The sequence below is a fragment of the Stylophora pistillata genome, chromosome 13 (genome assembly GCF_964205215.1).
Source record: "Stylophora pistillata chromosome 13, jaStyPist1.2, whole genome shotgun sequence".
Classification (NCBI taxonomy): Eukaryota; Metazoa; Cnidaria; class Anthozoa; order Scleractinia; family Pocilloporidae; genus Stylophora; species Stylophora pistillata.
The window spans coordinates 14834115-14854435 of NC_142531.1; the positions used below are offsets into that span (position 1 = coordinate 14834115).

General features: G+C 37.6%; 2 protein-coding genes, 1 long non-coding RNA gene and 1 pseudogene across 4 annotated transcripts; 2 read left to right on the top strand and 2 right to left on the bottom strand.

The window, feature by feature from the left end:
• LOC111321798 (uncharacterized) overlaps positions 1-738 on the top strand; it is a 1092-nt pseudogene extending 354 nt beyond the window's left edge.
• Positions 739-5099: 4361 nt separating this feature from the next.
• LOC111321800 (uncharacterized) lies at positions 5100-6056 on the top strand. The gene has a single exon (XM_088742420.1). It carries the CDS (start codon positions 5100-5102, stop codon positions 6054-6056), a length of 957 nt encoding a protein of 318 aa, XP_088598546.1.
• Positions 6057-11774: 5718 nt separating this feature from the next.
• LOC111321801 (alpha-1D adrenergic receptor-like) lies at positions 11775-12932 on the bottom strand. Its single transcript, XM_022924766.2, has one exon. It carries the CDS (start codon positions 12894-12896, stop codon positions 11844-11846), a length of 1053 nt encoding a protein of 350 aa, XP_022780501.2. The 5' UTR covers positions 12897-12932; the 3' UTR covers positions 11775-11843.
• Positions 12933-15259: 2327 nt separating this feature from the next.
• Positions 15260-19997, bottom strand: LOC111321834 (uncharacterized). Of its 2 annotated transcripts, XR_015994886.1 has the most exons (5): positions 19983-19997; positions 19576-19907; positions 18827-18859; positions 16669-16791; positions 15260-15453 (listed from the first exon to the last, which is right to left on the bottom strand). It is a non-coding gene; the product is annotated as an uncharacterized LOC111321834 (long non-coding RNA). The 2 variants fall into 2 exon arrangements; XR_002694015.2 differs by lacking the exon at positions 19983-19997 and having other exon boundaries at positions 19576-19909.
• Positions 19998-20321: the final 324 nt, after the last annotated feature.

Here is a 20321-nt window from a genome sequence, read left to right on the forward strand (position 1 = left end):
GGCACTTCATCTTCTACAGATATTACATTACAACAGCTTGACAAATTGACAAGAAACCAGAAAGTCAATGTCAAAGCCACATTAACCATGGATTCTTTGGAGCCAAAAGAACTTCTCAAAAGAAACGGTTCCAAAGGAACGGTAAAAGAAGACTGCGTTCTGGAAGACAAAACAGGTAATGCAATCATCCATCTTTGGGATGACACCGCTACAACATTGGCCACAGGACAAAGCTATGAAATAAAGAATCTCGGTGTGAAATACTTTAATGAGAAGACACACCTCGGCACAACAACAGAAACCACATTCACTCCTATTGATCCCCTAATGAAAAAACTAAAAGGAAAAGAGTTGTTAACCAACATTAAAAAGACAATAACAGTAGAGGAATTTAAATTCACAGATAAAGTTAACACCTTCATGGTTTGTCAGATTCCAAACTGCAAGAAGAAAATGCCATATGCTGTTGATTGCAAAGTAATCACTTGTGCTAGTTGTGGCACCTGTCAAAAGGTCAAAGCATGTGAAAAGGGCATGTCTGCACGTTTATGCGCAGAATTGAATGGTAAAGATATCTGGCTGACAGCCTTTACAGACGTCATGAAAATGTTGATCGACAAAGTAGATCTATCATGCAACAACACAGCTGATTAACTCAAACAAGGACTACTGAACCTGGAAAATGTAAAATTACTAATAGATTCCACATCAAATTTTATATTGGATGTTTTAGAATGAACCCATTCACAATTCATCAAACTTATAACAACAAAACTAATGTTAATGTTGGACTTTTAAGAACATATTCACATTATTTTGCAGTTCTCGAAACTTATCACAAAAATACATATGTTAATAATCCATTAGAACCGTTGACATTCCTTGAAACTTTTATTTCATTGAAACTTGTGTAAATGTTGGCAGTTTTACAACGCACTGACATTTCTAGTTAATGGGGATGGGGACGCACTCGGGGACGCACACGCATCCCAACCCGCACACGCAGGATTGACCAACCATTCCGACACCTCGAATGACCCTTTTCCTGCAACCGAAACTTTTCCAACGTTGATGGATTCTTTGAAAATCAATGCAGTCCCACCTCCTCTGCGATCACTGCGGGGACAATGAAGGAGTTTGTATCCATGTGGTGTTATTTCACTAAGAATAGCTGTATCATTGTCTGTAAGCCAGGTTTCAGAAACAGCAAATAGATCAGCTTTGCTATAGCATACCAAATCTACAAACGGCGCTGACTTATTTCTCAAAGATCGAGCATTGAGAACGCAAAGCAACAATTGTTGCGTATCGTTCTTGGTATTTTCCAATACTTGTTGATGCTTGGCCGCGATAATGTTGACCAAGTTACGCTGACACGGCGGTGCACGATTGCCAGCAGCATAAGCAAAGTCGCCGTTTGTCGAGTGTCGATTTCCGATCACAGTTTGAATAACAGAGGGGCCAGGATTTAAACTTACATCACCAGATTTGATCAGTCGAATCAGCTGAAAACTGGAAGTTGAATTGTGATGATAGTTCACTCTGGCGCCGAGGTAACTCATTCCACGAAGTCGACAACCAAGATGACATACCAACCATGTGTTGGTATGTCAAGGAGAGGGCGAACATTAACCTTTGATTTGTAATATATTGCTACTCCGCCGCCTCTCTGTTCATCTGGTCGATCATACCTTACCAAATTATAGCCGCCAATGGCAAGTTTATTGTCGGTCCAAGAGCTCTTGAGCCATGTTTCATTCAGGCAAAAAATATCGATGGGATGGTCCGGAAGTAAGATTTTTAGTTTGTCAAGATGCTTAGGGAGGCTCCTGATGTTTAAATGTGCAGTTTTGAGGCTTGGTTTCTGTAAAAACGTTGGTACATCACTCGTGCTCGTATAATAGGAAGGTCCGGGGTTAGTCATCACATCGCCTGATAGTAAAACCAAATAAGCTGCCAAGAGAGCAATTTTCCCAAGATTTATAGCTGTCAGGCATTTTGCAAAAGACGCGATTCTTGTTCGTTTCACGTACTTTCTTGAAATGCAAGAATTTCGGGTCGGGAAGTGCTTGATATTGAGAGCACTTGCAATGAAAACATTAACTAGCCTGCTATCTTTTTCTTTAGGTGGTTCATCACAGCTAATATTGATACCATAATTAATTGATACCAATTAAACTTGCTCGTCTCTGGGCAGACTCTTCTTTGAAATTTGGCCCAAGGAGATCCAAGTTTGCCTTTAAAGAATTATTCTTGTGCTTAAGGAACGAATCCATAGAAATATTTCTCCCGGCTTTTCCATGGATGTTGTAGGATCTGTTGGCAAGTAGCCTTTCTACTGTGTCCTCTGACATGATTGCTATCATTTTGTTTAAGAAGAGAAGGGTAGTGTACATATTACAATACTTTTTTTTAAAAAATAACAAGCACTGCTAAAATAAGAACTGTTATTAAGAAAAATGCAACCCAGAGGTTAATCTATATAAAGGATCTCGTAAATAAAGAGGAAACTATAAAAATATAGCAATAAAAAAAATGTACATTAATATAAATGCAAGTTCATGAAAAGATATATAAAAATCACAGAAATACTGTTAATGAGGTATAGAATGCCCATTCAGAAAATATTCATTTGATTCCTCAATTTTAGTTTAAACTTGTTGATGTTTGGACTATCATGGCAATAGACTACATTACTTGGACCAGATCAAATCTCAACTAAAGATCTTAAACTGGCACAGGGATCCCTTGTCCAAGGCTTGCTTGAGGTCTTTGAAAAGAGCAAGGATTGTTGAATGTTCCCCCAGCAGTGGAAAGAATCTTCAGTCATACTTATCTTTAAAAAGGGAATAGACTGGACCCTGCCAATTTTTGACCAATATCTTTGCTTAGTGCTCTAGGGAAACTACTCGAGGGGGTAGTATGCCAGTCATTAGATGATCATATTATTTCTGTGTAAGGGTAGGGCGATCATCTAGGTGAGTGTAGTCCTGAGAAGGATTGTTGTCGGTGGTGGCGACTGACGTTTCGACAACGTGTGCGGAAGTCATCATCAGAGTCAAGTGAATAGTTGTTGTCAGTGGAGTGTTCTTTGTCCAGTTCGTGTAAAATGATTGTTCAGTTTTGCTGTAATGATTTTGGCTGTAAGACTCAAGTGGCGTAAGTCGGTCGTGATTGTTCTGTTTCAATCCGTCGTTAAAATTAGGTCGTTCTGTTTGGTTCGTTTGTAGTGTTAATGCGTTGAATGAGTTGTTTGTATGGAGCCGGTAGTAGTTGACACCTGTTTAGGGGAGTCCGTTCTAAGTTAGTAAACCAGCTTTCCAGAGTCAATCGTTAAAAGTAGTCAGTGCTGTAGGTTAGGTATTGCACGGAGTCCCATTCAATATTGTGGTTTGTCAGTCGATGATAATTAAAAATGTGATTGTTAGCATGACCTTTCCTTAAGGCCCGTCTGTGTTCAGTCAGTCTTGTTGCGAGGTTTCTGTCAGAGTCTCCGATGAAGGAGGATTAGAAGTCGGGAAATTGATCTTATAAATCACTCCCTGTTTTGATAATTGTGAAAGATAGCCACAACTTCTATTTCGGTGTTTCAAAACCTTGATTGTTTGTAGCAATACAACTCTACTGAAACTTCAAACTGTACGGTTTTGATTTTTTTTTTTCAAAATTTTGCGCTTCCAAATCGGGGGTTCGGCTTATCTACGGATACGGCTTATACATGGACGTTTACGGTACTTTTACCAAGGAAGTTGAGCATTGTAGAGTTAGATAAACAAGAGTCCAAATCTGTTAATCGGGAAGAAATGATAATAATAATAATAATGATGATGATGACAACTTCCAAATATCTCTAGGATAAATAACTCAGAGCTGATAAGCACTCTTCCACCATGTTCACTCCATAGCAAAGTGATGGTTAAACTTAAGCTGCTCTGCAGTCCACACTGGATTAACAATTATAGGCACAGTTGGATTGATTTGGTTGGTCAATATCTCTTTAACAAAAGGAGATCAATGACGACAAAACGGACAAGTAATTTTGTTGGTTGCTTTAGGAACTCAACAGCGTTTCTGGTTAGCCCCTGAAGTAGTGACGTCATGTATCAAAGGCTCCAATAAATTTTCTCTGGTTGCTACTAACTAGTAGTTGTGTCACCAACAAGGGACTTGAAACAATCATTACTGATTACTTTTGGCCTAAAATGACTGTGAATGTTGCAGGTGTTAATCTGGGTCTCCTTTCACTTGAACATCAGCAAATTGTGCCGCACATTTTTGTGCTGCACATTGAATTGTGTTTTAGATTTAAGCGTAATAGCCTCCTGTTCACTAAAAGGAAACTCAGGAGGAAGGGGGTGACTCTAATGTTCTCTGGTCTTAGCTCCTGTCAAATGATCACTGCCAGTGTGACATCACATAGCAACATTGGAGGCACTTTGCTAAGTTTTCTCAGTTGAGCTTGAGGCAGCTAACAAAGAACAGGCCATTACAGGCTCCTAGTGGGCTATTATTGACTAGTTTTTCTGGAGTGTGCAAGCCTTGCTGTTTATATTGTGAGTTAAATAGTGTACTGTCTTGTGAAAATGTTTGTTTGTAATTTCACTAAATACAATAAGGGACGAGTGCGGCTGACCGCCATATTTACTTCAGCGTGTGTCAAAACTAACCAAAACATACGCTGTTTTTTTTGTAAGTTTTGAACCAACTGGCCTTATAAAAAGAGGTTTTTATTCCTGATGCATTTACGTTTATACTTACTGCTATTTAGGGTGAATCTAATGTGTCATTTTGCTCATGAATCCTTGTTTGAAGTTGTTGTTGTACAAATAAGTAGAGAGCCACGAATACATACTTATCTTGTCTGCTAGTGTTGTAAAGACCTTGGTTAGACCCAGAGATTCCAGTTAATAGCTTGTTGGCTTGTGTTTATCTTATTCGTAATGCATGTAACCCCGAAAGGTCACATATGTAGCGAGGGTCGCAAGCGACGAATTTGGAGACCAGACATTAGACCGATTCAAGGTTAATGGTCGCCATCTTGCCGGGGGCGCAAAAACATTGGGGCGAGCGCGCGGCCAACACATAGCGAACACATTAAAATGCCAAATCACGCTCGCTGTTCTGTTGGATTTTGCGACAATGATAAGCGTTCCCCCGACCTCTATACAGTGCGAGCACATGTGGAGACACTCAAGTTTCATAAGTGGCCAAAACAGTCAAAGTTAGCCGAGTTGTGGCTGAAACAAGTCCGAAAAAGTCGTAGCGATGATACCTTCAATCCACAGCCAGGTGTGCAAGGAAAATTCGTCTGTTCAAATCATTTTCCTGAGGGCAAGAGGACGCCAGACAACCCGAAAACTGACTATTTGTCATTGTTTTCAACAGTAAGTGACTTTTTGAAGAGAAATTTACCTAAAAAACGAAAAGTTAGAGAGCGGGAGACGAGCGAAGATGAGCGCGAAGAAGATATCACCGAGATGACAAGTGAACACGAGGATGATACTGATAAAAGCGACGATGAAGATTTCGATTTTAGGGTGCCAATGTGCTTCGAACAGATAACTAGAGAAGCAGATGTAAAAACATCTACTGGTCTACCATCGACGAAAGCGTTTAAATATATCTTCGATAATTTAATTTCAAAAGCGCAACATTTGCAATATTGGCGCGGACCAAAACAAACCACGAGAGAGCAGCCAAAGCAAGATGTACCGAAAAATCGTCCAGGTCCGGGAAGGAAATTGGACTTTCAGCAAGAGTTTTTGATAACTTTAATGAAACTTAAACTTGGCCTAATAAATGAAGATCTTGCATTTAGATTTATGGTGTCATCAGCTACTGTCAGTAGTGTTTTTAGAACATGGATTAAACTCATGTGTAAAGAGCTGTCTGTCTTGATTATATGGCCTAGCAAACAGCAAGTCAAGAGCACTCTGCCAGCATGTTTCAAAAAACTTTACCCAAAGGTTAGGTGTATCATAGATTGTTTTGAGTGCTTTACTGAGACACCCAGTGGATTAAACCTTGCTGCTGCACTTTGGAGCGAGCATTTATAAGCATCACTACACATGGTGGCCATCACACCTACAGGTGCTATTTCATGTGTCACCAAGCTATGGGGGAAGGACATCAGATGCTTATATAGTCAGAACCTGTGGTTTTTTTAATCTCATCGAGCCTTATGATGAGGTTATGGCTGATAGAGGCTTCAAAATCAGAGAGGATCTCATATGTCCATGGCAACATTATGCATATCATTAATGAGATACAATGAATATATGAAGTTCATATACTGTTCATATACTGTTCATATTTTTTTCGCTATTGCATAAATAGCGCTATCTACTGCGAGGATCGTGCATCATACGCATACCATTAAGTTTTGCAACTTCGATGCAGTTGTTGCCATCAGATGTGAGGAAACATCAAATATTGCGAATATACGAATATATGTTGAACAGGCCATTGGTCGAATCAAACTGTTTCGCATACTGAAACATGAACTACCAATCACCTTATTACCTCTAGTAGATGATATTGTTCGAGTATGCTGTGCCTCGAGTAATCTACCTCTCTCTCTATGTTAGTAACTCTGTACAGTAATAAGTGGATTGGTTTTTAGTAGAGTAAAATTGTAAATAATATACAAGCCTTTCATGTTTTGTGGAAAATGACTCTATGTTATTCTTTCAAGTCCAATGTTAGTTGTAATAACACTTAAGTTAAAAACAACACAAAAAAAGTGTTTTAATTAAAACAAATTTAACTTAGCATGGGAAAACAGAGATAGTATAGTATAGTATAGTATAGCATATACAAAAAATATATACTATAGTATAGTATATACAAAACTGCTCATCAGATTTCCATGCTATAGGTTGAAATTATATGGAATTATTACATTTTGAGTGTTTTTATTTATACATATCTATTAAAAGTTATGAATGAATGGATACACTTTACAATCTTTCATTTTTCATGTTCAAATCCATTAGTTACAAAAGTGTGACGTATCAAACCGAAATACATTCACTTTTCTTAGAACACCCAATTGTTCTTTGTAAACTGCTGTATAGCTCTCCATATCTTTATTCCAGAGTTTAAATTGCATGCACTTTTCCTTAATATTCGATTTTCGCTTTGAGTTTTATGAATTTATGCGAAACTAGGGAGTTTAACCCTAGCTATTTTCTAAGAGATTAGACAGATATTCATATTATACAATGGATATATGAACTTCATATATCCATTGTATCTGATTTATCATCACGGGTTTATTACAAATCAACTTAACGGCCTGCTCCCAGTTGGCTTGTTAGCTCAATTGGTAGAGCGCTGTACTAGTATCGCAGAGGTCAGTGGTTCGAATCCCGTACAGGCCTAATTTTTTTCAGGTCTGATTTTCGCTATTGCAACAATAGCGCTATCTACTGCGAAGGATCGTGCATCATACGTATTTAATACCGCAGTTCAAAATATATGAACTTCATATATCCATTGTATCTGATTTATCATCACCGGTTTATTACGAATCAACTAAACGGCCTGCTCCCAGTTGGCTTGTTAGCTCAATTGGTAGAGCGCAGAGTGGTTTGAATCCCGTACAGGCCTGATTTTTTTCAGGTCTGATTTTCGCTATTGCATAAATAGCACTATCTACTGCGAAGGATCGTGCATCATACGTATTTAATACCGCAGTTCAAAATATATGAACTTCATATATCCATTGTAACCAAATTAAAGTACTGAACTTGCAAACTCATAAGTTCCTTCACTGGATGAACTGTATTACAAAAGGTACGAAGTGATGGCTGTTATAAATAAACTACAACCACAGCCTCCATATCTTTAGCTAACGGCACAGCAGCAAACAAAATTCCGGTCAGAATTAAACCAATGATGTTGTAAAGACCTCTGTAAAGCTTTGGCTGATGAAGCAAGCTATCTGGCAGATTGATTTGCCTACCCCTAAACATATCCCAAGGCCAATTTTTTACCTCCAATCCCCAACTGCCTGCCTAAAGATAGACTTCCGATAAGGAACAATGTCTACAGATATGCTGAACATTCCACTTCAAAGGATTCTTCTAAATTCTCCAGAGCATTTCAGAGAACTTATAAGCGAGATCCTCTAAGATGGTCTAATGTTCTGCAGGTTGATCCTGGACACGAATTCATGGGTGATGTCACGAGAGAGATGGCGAAGAATGATACGAGGATAAGAAGCGGGAATTTGAGATCAAGAAATCGTCAAGCTTTTCAATTGAACTTTGAGTGAAAGTCTCTTCAGTTTTCTATACAGTCAGTGGATGAACTTCACATCTGGAGAAAGATCCAGGGGGCTTCCAGAAGTTGTTTCAGCTTTGAATCGTGAGGTGACCCTGTTAACGGGAAAGAGACCCGTTGATGCCGTCAAAAATAAGGCTGTTGGAGCAAAGAGTTCAACTACTTGACCTATTGATTCGAAAGAGAAGAGACTTGACTCAAGAACGTGAAGTATTTTTTGTGCCGCTGGCGAGTCGGAAGGTGGTCAAAGAAGAACTACATATCCAGTCTGGTCTCTGAAATATCGAAAAGTCCTTTTTGAATTAAGGTAAGCCTGTTCTCTACAATTTGAAAGATGATCCAAAGCGTGGATTTGTTCGAGAAGAGCTTTAGATAGTTCCTCCTGTTACTGAACCACCTCCAGTAGTTTCGCCTTGTTTTTGTGAATTACTACTGCGTTCAAGATGACAATCTCTCCGTGATGAAAACTTTGAGATCATGATAATCAATATAGTATTATGTATGGTATTCTGCTTAATGTCACTCCCTTACTTTTACATCTCTTATTCTTCATTCTGTCTTTTTCCTCCTAATACATAAATTGTTTTATTGTTTGAAGAAATGGGTTTGAAAACTTGCAATCTTTAATTATTTCGTATACATATGTAATTTTAATTTTTTCTTACGGCCATCAACCTTCAGATGAAAGCCTCTCTGATAATTTACGAACCACTCAGATTTTACTAAGACTTTTCTCCAAAAATGTATTCAAAGATCTCACGATATCGGTTTTCATTTATCGCATCATATTTCCCATTTTTAAAATATTAATTTATATCATTGGGACTATTTTAATAAATCTGTTATCGGTGGATATTAGCTAAATTAGCAGTGAGCCAGAAATTTAAATTTAGGCACTAAAATATGCGCATGTACCAGGACGATTCGCAGGATAGCTTTGAGTGCAAACAACGATAAGAGGATAGCGATGACATGATGAGCACATACACCTATCGACACTAAACGATGTCCCGAGGAGAGGAGTTATGAGATTGCAGGCGACTTAGATGAATAGTACGTGAGAGTGCGTGAAATTTACACAGGGGGTGACTTGTGTAAACTCAAAATGAGCCAGAAACCCCATTTTTTAACTACCTTGGAGACTTTATCAACTGATGGGGGAATTCCGCGTTAACTTGCACGCGAAAACCGATATCGGTTTTTGCGGGACAGGGGTTGTTTATTATTGAATTTTGGCGCGGGAAATTGGTGTAAGGCTGGCAAGAATTGATCCACTCGTGCATGAACGCCGTGCGACCGGTGCGTTAGCCTGGTCAAGTGTACGGAAGGGACTGCAAAAGACTTATGCCCTGGTCAGCGGTCTCACTAAGTAAAATATTGATTTTCAACCTTCACTTAGAAAATACATCATTCGGAAGTATTTGATACTTGTGAATATAACAATCTCCACTGTATTTTAATGAATTAAAAGATCGTAACAATTTTCCTCCAAAGAGAAAAAATGGAGGAACTTATGGCAGTAGGCATCATTATGAATAAAAAACATTTTTGCTAATTTTTTAGATAACATTCACATACGTAACGCTTTGTACTCAAGCTGGATTTATTTCATTTCGCAACAAAAAGCGAGAACATCTTGTGTCTTGACATGAACAATGCAACACTACAAGAGAAGGTGGAGGCCAATCAGAAGTTTGCCTTAACGACCTCATCTGAAGGCCATTCTTGACAAGAATGTGGCTCAAATTTGACAGTTTTCACGAACTTTGTATTGAAATAAAAAGTCACGAGGGAAAGCCAAAACAACAAGATTTTATATCGCAGAATTTCCATGTAATATTACCTATTCCATAATGCATTTACTGGCATACCTATTAAACAAGGGTATTCACTTTTATAGAGAGCCTATAGGATAAAAACCCCCGTATGTATGAGTGACAACGCAATCGAAAACAAAGTGATTGAATGTATTTAAACCAAACTGGGCTGATTGGTCTTGTCCTTATATGAAGAATAAAAAATTCTGACAGTCTTAGGAACTAAGGTCCGATAGAGCTTTGCTTTACCAAGCTAACGTTAAATGTCCCATTTTGAAAATTTCTGGTGCAGCACATTTATTCTGGAAGGCAAGAACTTCCGAGATGTTCATTTATCAATTTTTTAGTTAACTGGATCAGCGAAAATGAATTGCTTGCCTTGGTCTCCCATGGCAACATGGCCGACTGGTTAGATAAGAAACCTTATGAGCTTGAGAGAGTTTTTTTATTTATTCATCGGTGGTGCGATTAACCCGCCAACTGCGGAAAAGCAATCAAATCGGTCGATTAGTTGGACAACTTTGTTTATCATTCCAAAATATTCTTCAGATCATCGTTTGACATCAGTTTGTCAGATATAATCGATATTTGACAGTTTATATATCAATACGCCGAAGCCGAATTTTGAATTTTCAGCAAAAAAAAGCTTCGAAAACACCTCAAAGTCATTTGATTCCGATTTTAACAAAAAATCAATTTGTAAACATTTGAAAACATCCTTCCCTTAATTTTGTTTTTATTATTATTATTATGATTATGGCTAATGTTCTTTTTTTTTAAATAAACGAAAAATCTCAAGTATAACTTTGAATTTTTGGAATAGATAAGCGCCTAATCCGTGCGTGGGGATTAAGCATTTTCTTGCTACGTTGATGACTTGAATTTCATCTGCTGAGGAAATAATTGCTGATAGGCTTATTCACGGTGAAATCGCCTCAGATGATCGCAAATTGTTTCCGCACAATTGTTCAACCGCATGGAAAGAAAATAAATTTGAACATTACAAGGCCAGCCCTCGAGGTGCTCTACGCAATAATATCGTAATATAAAGAATTAAAATGTTTATGTAAAACTGTATAAGCGAAAGAAGTAAAAGCTCTAAAGAAAAACAAAAAGAATGAATATGGATGAACTGCCAACCAATGAATTTTGGTTTCCAAGATTCCTTTTATTAAAGTGCCATATTGACAAAATTAACACAATTGCGCTCTTTTATTGTAATAATGTCACAGACAAGTAACTTTAGAGGCAAACAATCAGTTTTCATTCATTACGTTTTTGTTTCTTAGTTTTCAAACACTTCACGATCTTCTAGATATGGAAATGAATGTTCCGTCTGACAGTGGAATATTCTGTAAAAGATGAACCAAAGCTAATCTTCATTCATGTTTTTTTTTTTGCCTTGTCTCTCTTTTCAAACGGTAAAATTTTCTACCAAGCTTGCCGAGTTATTCCATTGATGGGCCTCTGTTTCTGAAATTCCTTGACCGAATCTTGACCGCAGAAAGAAAAATACATGACTTGTTTCATTCTTCATAAAAATTACCACACGAAAAGTAACAAAATTGTTTTAAACTTCGATAAGCGTTATGAAGTGTCGTCCTCACAGGACAAAAAAAAATTAAATACTCCCAACAACACAAGTTGTTCTTTTAAAACACGAAACCAGAATGAGAAATGAGACTTTATTAGGACTTAAGCGCACTGTTTTCGGCACTTGCAATAAATATTTCAGTTATATTAAACACATGTTTCTTTCTCAATATGAGTAACAGTCTTTCGAAAGCATAGCCCTGCAGCGTCTGAGTTTCGTTTAAAACTAGCCGACGACTGTCTTGAAAATGACGAAGCTAAAGATGACCCAAAATGCTTTCGCCTTCCTCCAAATAACTTACATCTTTCCTGCTTTATACGCGGTATCCTGCATCGAAGAATATCGAGAATGGCTTTCTTAAAAGTTCTACTGACCATAGTAAATAAAAGAGGATTTATACACGAGTTAAGGTAGGTTAGAGACTTAACAAAGTCTAGTACACCAGGATTTATCGAAGGAGAAGTGGATCGCTTCGTGGAAAGGATAAGGGTAAACACAAAAAAACCGACCCAACATAGAATAAACACGCCGATAACCAAAACCATTTGTTTAGCCGAGCGAATGTCTCTTTTAAGCTGCATACCCCCGCTACGCCGTAGGACGCAAGTTCTTGTGGTGACCTGGTAAATCTTGGCATAAGAAAAAATGATCATTATAAGTGGTAGGAAAAAGCTGATAATGGTGATAAACACTCCTTTATGGTTCCAGTTCACGTGTAGAATTCCAGAGAGACCAAGAGAGGCTGCCCATACAAGCACAATGACTCCCTTAGCTCGAGTAGGTGTGAGAATCACTAAGTGCTTAAGCGGGGATGCGACTGCAAGAAATCTGTCTAAACTAACCAAGCACAGGTTCCATATTGATGCCGTGCCACAAAGGATATCCATTGATCGCCAAACATCGTAGAATACTGCCCCTCCGGGAAACATAGCGCCATCCGATGTAACTCGAGAAGCCAAAAAGATTGGCATTGCTAGTAAAGCTGTCATCAAATCAGCCAGAGAGAGCGACACAAGGAAATAGTTAGTAATTGTACGCAGTTCTTTACAAAGGTAAAACGCAACCATCACTAAAGTGTTTCCGAGAATTGTGAGTGTAATTAGTATTGCGATCAGTGTACAGGTGACCACTACCAAGTACATTTCCTGTTTATCTGTGTTTCTTGATGCCTCCATCGCAGAAACGCTGAAATTGGTCATTTTTCATTTCGCGTTTTCTTTTACGTTCTAGCTAAAGCGACCACGGGCTTACACTGCTCCGTGCTGGCAAAAATTTGCATGCCTAATGAGAATATGCAAATTGTGAATTGTTATTGCTTGCCAATTGGCTGCATTTCTTAATCCTCGTAAGAAGCATTCAATGTTTGTAATAAGCCAAAAACACTGCGCGAATAATAAGGAATTTTCCTAAGCTCAATTTTCTATACTTTTCATTCTTAACACGATTTGAAGATGGGGTATTTTGGATTTAATTGTGATGGGAGTCTTCTCTTTGTTAGGGAGACGATGGCCATTTGAAGGGAAAAAATAATTGCACTTAAATTTTAAACATGTTAAAAAACTGACGAAAAACTCAAGAAAAAATTAAAAATAGATATTATTGATTTAGAACGCAAAGTTCGACAAACATTACATCTTGGATGGTTTGTATCTTTTCCAATTGTGTGCAGGTGTGTTTCAGTACAAGATCTGTAATATAGCACTGTTTGGTACAGAGCAGCTTATGGCCTGAATGTAGATGACGTTTTTCTCAATGTCTTGGAGGAACTCCCAAGCTAAACTTTAACGCGAGAAGTAATTAAGAGGCTGCCAATTCAAAAGTAGAGTTTTGCTTTTCGCACTCGTATGGAATAACATTATGCCATAGAAAGGGAATTAACATTTCTACGTCATAGTGTACATGCTTCCTTGCACGAGTCCATTTAGACATTTATTTTCATTACACTGAGTAAATCATCTGCTCCCTTAGGTATTGTTTAAAAAGTGACTGAGTGCTTTGTGCTCCGCCGCACGGTACATCAACTCGCGATGAACTACAGTTCTGGTAAAGAAAGACATCTTTATAGTCCAATGGTTTAAGCTAACACCTTATTCAAACCATATTTACATATACGTCTCAAATTATTACATTGTGTAAATATGAGGCATAGACTTCCATTAAAGATGGCCTTTGATCGGTCCTGAATGCCAATCTGTCTAAATCTAAGTCTGATACTTGCTACCATTTCACATCCTTTCTTCGCGAGTCGAAAAGGAAAAGGATCAATTTGACCTTGGAAAATTGAGGAACAAAAACCATAAAACCGCATCTAAGTCAGGTGTGCTCTATATTTTAGCCGTGTTAAGTCGTTATGAGTCATTTACATAAAACATTTTCTGTGGGCGGCGATACTAAATCTCAGCTGTGCACGGAACTGTCAAATACAGGCACTTTTTATTGTTACCCTTTTCGAACGTGAGTAGATAATCCGATTGTTCTCAGTGGCTGTAATGGTCTCACTAAAGCGTTTCAAATATGCTCTTATTTACTGCATTGTTTGTGTTCTTTACTAATGCCCGTCATGAAAGCATGTAGCTTATACGTATTATAATTGGTGATAAACCAAACTTTATTTTCAAGATGGTTTTTCTTGTCTACAATGTATGCAAATTTGGCCGACCTTGTTTAATTTAGTTCTGTAATATCGCAGTCGGATCGTACCTTAGAGATTTTCTTGTATCGATAATCAACGGATACTTGGATTCAACGTGCCTTAGAATCTCATCCTTAACGGCTTTGTCCAGCGAGGCCTAATTTTTTCGAGCTTTGCCTCGTGCAATTTTTCTATTCCATTTTCCCGACGAGGATTAACTCGCCGCCTTTCTAGGAACAAGTCAAAAGCATCACTTATTTCAGAAATGAATTGGGACTAAAATTCTATTTTGGCAAAACTCGCAGCTGAATAGCTTATCTGGGTAGTTATGCATGCGAATAAGATTTTCCCTAAAATCATCTCTCAAATGGGTTCATGAGACGAGGGATCGAGTATAAACTCAAGCATCAACTATGTTACCGATAAACCAAATCGGCAGCGTGAAACGGTTGAGGTAATAGTAACTGGCGGTGACTGGTAGTTAATAGTTACTCCGGTATTTAGTTTTTGGTCCACAGTAAGGAACCTGTAGGACAGTTTCATGATTGCATGCACGTGCCTAGAGTATGAAAAATGCGAGAAAATCCATATCTGTCTTGCAATCGTTTACTTTTTCTTTTTCTAAAGTAACAGAGATACCATGAACATCTCGACTGGTCAAGACCTATCATTTACAGCACCTGCAAACCCATGGAAAATTGAAGACTATTTTATAAATACGAGAAAAACTTGTATAAGTCGTAAGCTGGAGGCAAGGGATTTACAATTTTTGCTCTTGTTGTCCCATCATCACGAGTGAGTTATTACGCCAGTAAACCCACATAAAGTGAGGTTTATTGTTTAATTGGACAGGTAGGAGACGCGTGGGTGCAACGGAAGCGTTTGTACATGTTAGGATTTCCTGTGCGAGTCAGAAAATATAATCAAAACTTTGGTTTAATATGCATTTTAATTAATTTCATGTGGTGTAATCCGTGACGGTACCTGACACATTTATTTGGAAACTGTGAGTATAGTAGGTGAGAATTTTTACACAAAAATTCTTCAATGAGGTTATATGCTAGAAACATGTAGCATTCAGGTCGCCCTTTCTTCCCTCAAAATCTTGCAGTCTTGGGAAGTTTCTGGAGATAAGAAAAAATATCATTAGTCATATCAGCTGGCTGAACTTTTTTCCTATTCTCCCTATAAAAAAAAAAATTTCCCCAATTTCTTTCTGCTAAAAATATCCCTTAAGCACGCACAAAGATGGACCGTTGATGAACAGAAGTGAACTGGCGAAAACTGATCATTTCGTCAATTTTCCATTTTGACATATAGCGAATCAAATAAATTAGATCGGAAATCTGTCAGTGTATTTATCAATTACCAAGTGGTATTCCACACCACTGATACATACAGAGGTGCTCTGATACATTTTTTACATGCACAACGACAATTTTCAACGGTCCAGAATTCATCTCGAACCCGTATGGAACACGTAAGAGATAAGGTCACAGTAACTATGCTATGTGCATCCAGCCTCTAGACTTTGCAATGTTTTCAGTTGCTAGCCTCTTTGTTCATTTCGCTCTCGCGCACGTGTTTTGTTTTTATCTCCTTCCGGCCTCCCAACAACGTTTTTTCACTCAACATAAATCACTCAATTGTAATAGATTATAATAATTCTTTTATTTCACAACACCATCGATTGATTGAAAGTATTCAGTATTATTAAGATTGTAACATTAAATTGTAAACTAGGAAACTGAGTTACCCAATAGTTTTCTCATGATTGACTCCCTGCACAGTTAAGTAAAAAAAAAAAAAAAAAAAACCAAATCAAATCAAATAAACAACTGTTTGAAGGGTGAAAGTTTCTAAAGAAACTGTGGTGCTGCGTCGGTGGGGGTAACAAGGTAATTTGCTCGAAAAGTCAGCTTTTTAACTCTTTACGGTGGCCAATTTACAATTTCAACTTAGTTGATATAACCAAATAAACAACTGCTTGGTTGCTTAATTTCTGCTTGTCCTGATAAACTAAGGATTTGAAAGTTTTATTCTAATTGTAAACTATTTTCCTCATCGAGAAAATTATTATTATTACTGGTTGTAATTATTTGTAATTATTTATTTATTGTAATTATTGTTGTTATTATTATTGGTTGTTTTAGTGTTCTTTTGAGATCTCCTCACGTTCTAAAAAAAGGGTCAATGAAAAGATTTTCAGCTCCAACAATCTTAATTTTATATTCATTATACCATGATACGAACATAATGAACCCCAAGTCCACAGAACGCGGTGCCAAGTTCCAAATATCTGATGTTTAATAGTAGTATTACACCAGTAAGTTACTTACCTTAAGAACATAATCCGCAAGTTTTACGGCATTTCATTCGAAACAAACGAGCGTATGCACTACTTTTGCGAAGACACGTAAATCGATTCTTCTTACATCTTCTGGGAAGAAGATCTCGGCATACTGCAAATGAATGTTTAAAAAATATAAGTAACATAGGAAAATTCATCACTTGACGAGGCAATTCCGCATTAAATTGCATGCGAAAACCGATATCGCACGAATCGCCAAGCGATGAATGCGCTATCGGTTTTCAAGTGCAACGTAACGCGAAATTTATGCGTCAAGTAATGGATTTTCCTTGAATCGTATAACTGAATAAAAATAAGAAAAAGAAAAACAGAAAACAGCATTACTTATAGTTGTTATGTGTATGTAGATGCGTAACAATATCACACCTCGCAATTCCACGCTGAATACCTCGCTTCGTTAACCAATCAGAATGCGAGATTTTATTCACTAATGCGATTTTATATTAAATACATTTCTAGTTGTGGGAGACTGTAGCGTCTCTATGGTCGGAGTATTAGACTCTAGATCGAGAGGTGAGGATCAGAGCTCTGAAAGGATCATTTATTTACTATTTTTGGGAAGAACGTGCCTGGTTAGAGTCATTTGGTTTTATTTAACACCACAGTTTCTCTAAAAACTTACTCTTTACACCCTAACATCAGTATGCATATTCTGAAAACTGTCCTTTATACATTCCTTAACGTGCTGATGAAGAGAATTAGATTAATAATCAAGAGCTTCTTTAGTTGGTGATCTTTTCCTTTATTCTTGTGACCTCAATATTGAATTCAATTCATTTTGTACGAAAGTACTAGATGCTAGTTACTCTCAAAGGTCAAAAGGTTAATTAAGAATCAGTTATTGAAGCAAAGTATGCTGGTTTAGCCATAGTCTCGCAAAGTTCCATATCCTTTTTATTTTGAAAAAGGAAAAACACTCCATGCAAAGTTGTTTTTGTTTTTATCAGTGTAAGCCAAAGTGGAAAAACACGCAACCCACTCTGCATGTCTAAAAACCTCGGTATCTCGCGCTTCTTTCGTACGTTTCTCTCGCGCGTGACGCAAGAGTGACCTGTTCCCCGCGTGACGAAACTAGTACTAACCACCTTAAGTCAGACTTAGGATTAACTCCTTTCATTAAAAGCGCTGAATTTCTGTTTTGTTTTGTTTTTCGGTAAGAATGTAAACCTAGTGTATCTAAATTATAGTAATGCTGCGGCACATCATGCTGATAGTGACATCATTTACGCACTGAGTCATCTACCTGCGTGTTCCAAGAATTACATTGACAAACATGTCTCTGAAGTGATTTGCTGCGAGAGAAAAGTACTATACTTAAAACAGCGAAAATAGCGTGCGTGCGCACAGAAGAAAATATTGCCTTTTGTGACACGATCTCATCCGGCTTTGCCAAACCTCAAGAACATACGGATGGGGAAATAACATCTCAAAACTAACCCTTATTATTACATTACATTGGAAAGTCATTAAGAGGTATCCTAATAAGAGCTTAACTTCAAGGGCAAAATATTTAAAAGCGCCAGCGAATGGCAGGAGTCACACAGGCCTTATGAACACCATCGGTCAGCTGCCTCTTGCTTTCCGGCCTACCGGCGTGTCAACGAACAGAAAGTAGAGTTATTCATTGATCAAATGATTCCTTTCATTGCTCTAATTCAACTGTCCTTCATTCAGTGATCAAGCTAATAGATTTTCCAAAACAAGACTCGCGATTAGTTAAATTGCCTTTACATAGGAATGTAGATTTACAACACGATTGAGTACGTAAAGAAAATGTCCTTACAGTAGTAACGCAATGTAACGCAATACACTAAAAACAACAACCGTGGCGCGGTTAAAAGTATCTAAAAAAGTAATACATATTTTTTGGCCACCATGCTGAATTCCCCGAAATAATCTTTTGGAATAAATGTTTGGGTGATTGTGTAGACAAATTGAGTGTATCTTAAGGAAATCTCCACTTCTTGGTCAGGAGATAAAGAAGACTAACAGAAATTACTTACTCGGACAGATATATAAACACCCCCTCACCACTTTTTTTCCCTAACGTGTTCTGAAATTGCCTTTCCATGACCAGAAGCTGGTCTATTACAAAAAGTAAGAGGATAGCCAAAGTTATATCTTACCTCTGCCGCCACGTTTTGATAGCCAACTTTCCCCTGAAAGATAAACGGAAAAAGTCGCAATGGAGTTTGACATAAATTATTAATTAACTCCGTCGTAAGGGTGCTTTGCGATATCAAACGACTGCTCCAGTTTGAAAACCAAGTCGGCGGGATGGCGTTAATTCGTGAATTACCTGATCACGGCTTAAGGTGTTCCCATGTAGTTACGTGATGAAGGAGAAAATACTCATTTGAGTTTCTATCAGCTCTCAAGCATCGAGCCCGCAACTTGAAGCACAGGTCAAAATCAGGGCACTTTCCAAAGGCTACAGTTCTGTTTTGAATAATTCTACTTATAGGAATCTCGAATTTGTAGTTTACAAAATCAGGCTACACTTCTCTCGTTGATGGTCACAGTTTTAATTGTATTGAATAAAAATGTTAAACGAAAGAGAAGTAGAATGAAGTCAGATATTATTCAGTGTTAAGATATTAAAGTGAAGGTGATTAAAAAGGAAATCGTAGAACAAGGCGGAGTCACTTGGATTAAAAATCTACACTAAAAGAAAATTTTGAATGTTCCACCATCAGCCAGATTTTCTCTACCATAAAACTAATCCAAACGGTTTTCTTAGTAAACTTCAAGATGTGATATGTGGTCCTGTCTCTGCGGATTGCCTAGTTTTTTACCTCACATGCAACTATCGAAGAACTCTTCATACTTTCAAACCTCATGGGATTAGTGAAATAGAATGAATTTATGATCGTACCTTCGTTGAAATCTTGTGTTATTGAAGAGCTGTTGACTGTATAAATCGTAGAGATTAAAACCAAGATGAAATAGCAAAGAACTATTTGGCATTTCATTTTTTCTACCGGCAACTGGACGAATGAAGTACGCAACTTTGCCAGAGCAAGAGTGGTGAAATAAATCGTATGCAGTTAATTGGAAAGATTATATCTGTGTTTGGATTTACAATTCGCATCTGGTATCGTCTCCTGCTGAAGGTGTACGGTATGAGATTAAAAACAATTCTGATTATCTCCCTGACTCACGTTCAACCAGACACGATCAAGATAAAATTATTCTTATTCCATTGACCTGTCAAAATGACAAGAAGATGTGAGATAAGGGCGAGGTTCTACATCAAAAAGAAGTTTTTAAGGCATAAATTACCTAAAAAGGTGCAATAAGAAATTTGTAAAGATCAACGACAAGAATCAATATCTTAACTGCAGGGCTCTGTAGGTAAAAAGACTAATTACTGGTTACTGTGTTGATTATTTCGCGAACATCTGGTGCAAACAGGACGTCATCACGATCAAAATTGTTATAAAAATCACTCCGACAATTTCAAGGGCTCTTTAGAAAAATAGAAAAACACCGAGATGTATATCTATCATCAAAAGAATATGCTTTCCTACACCAATTGATTACCTATCGTTTTACATACCAATAGAATCATCGTGTGCGTGGGCCGAAGTTTTTTATTATCATTATTGTTATGATTTTTGA

What these genes read in the sequence shown, in the direction of transcription:
- LOC111321800 (XM_088742420.1), top strand. Translation starts at nt 5,100, where the DNA reads ATGCCAAATCACGCTCGCTGTTCTGTTGGATTTTGCGACAATGATAAG.
- LOC111321801 (XM_022924766.2), bottom strand. Translation starts at nt 12,896, where the DNA reads ATGACCAATTTCAGCGTTTCTGCGATGGAGGCATCAAGAAACACAGAT.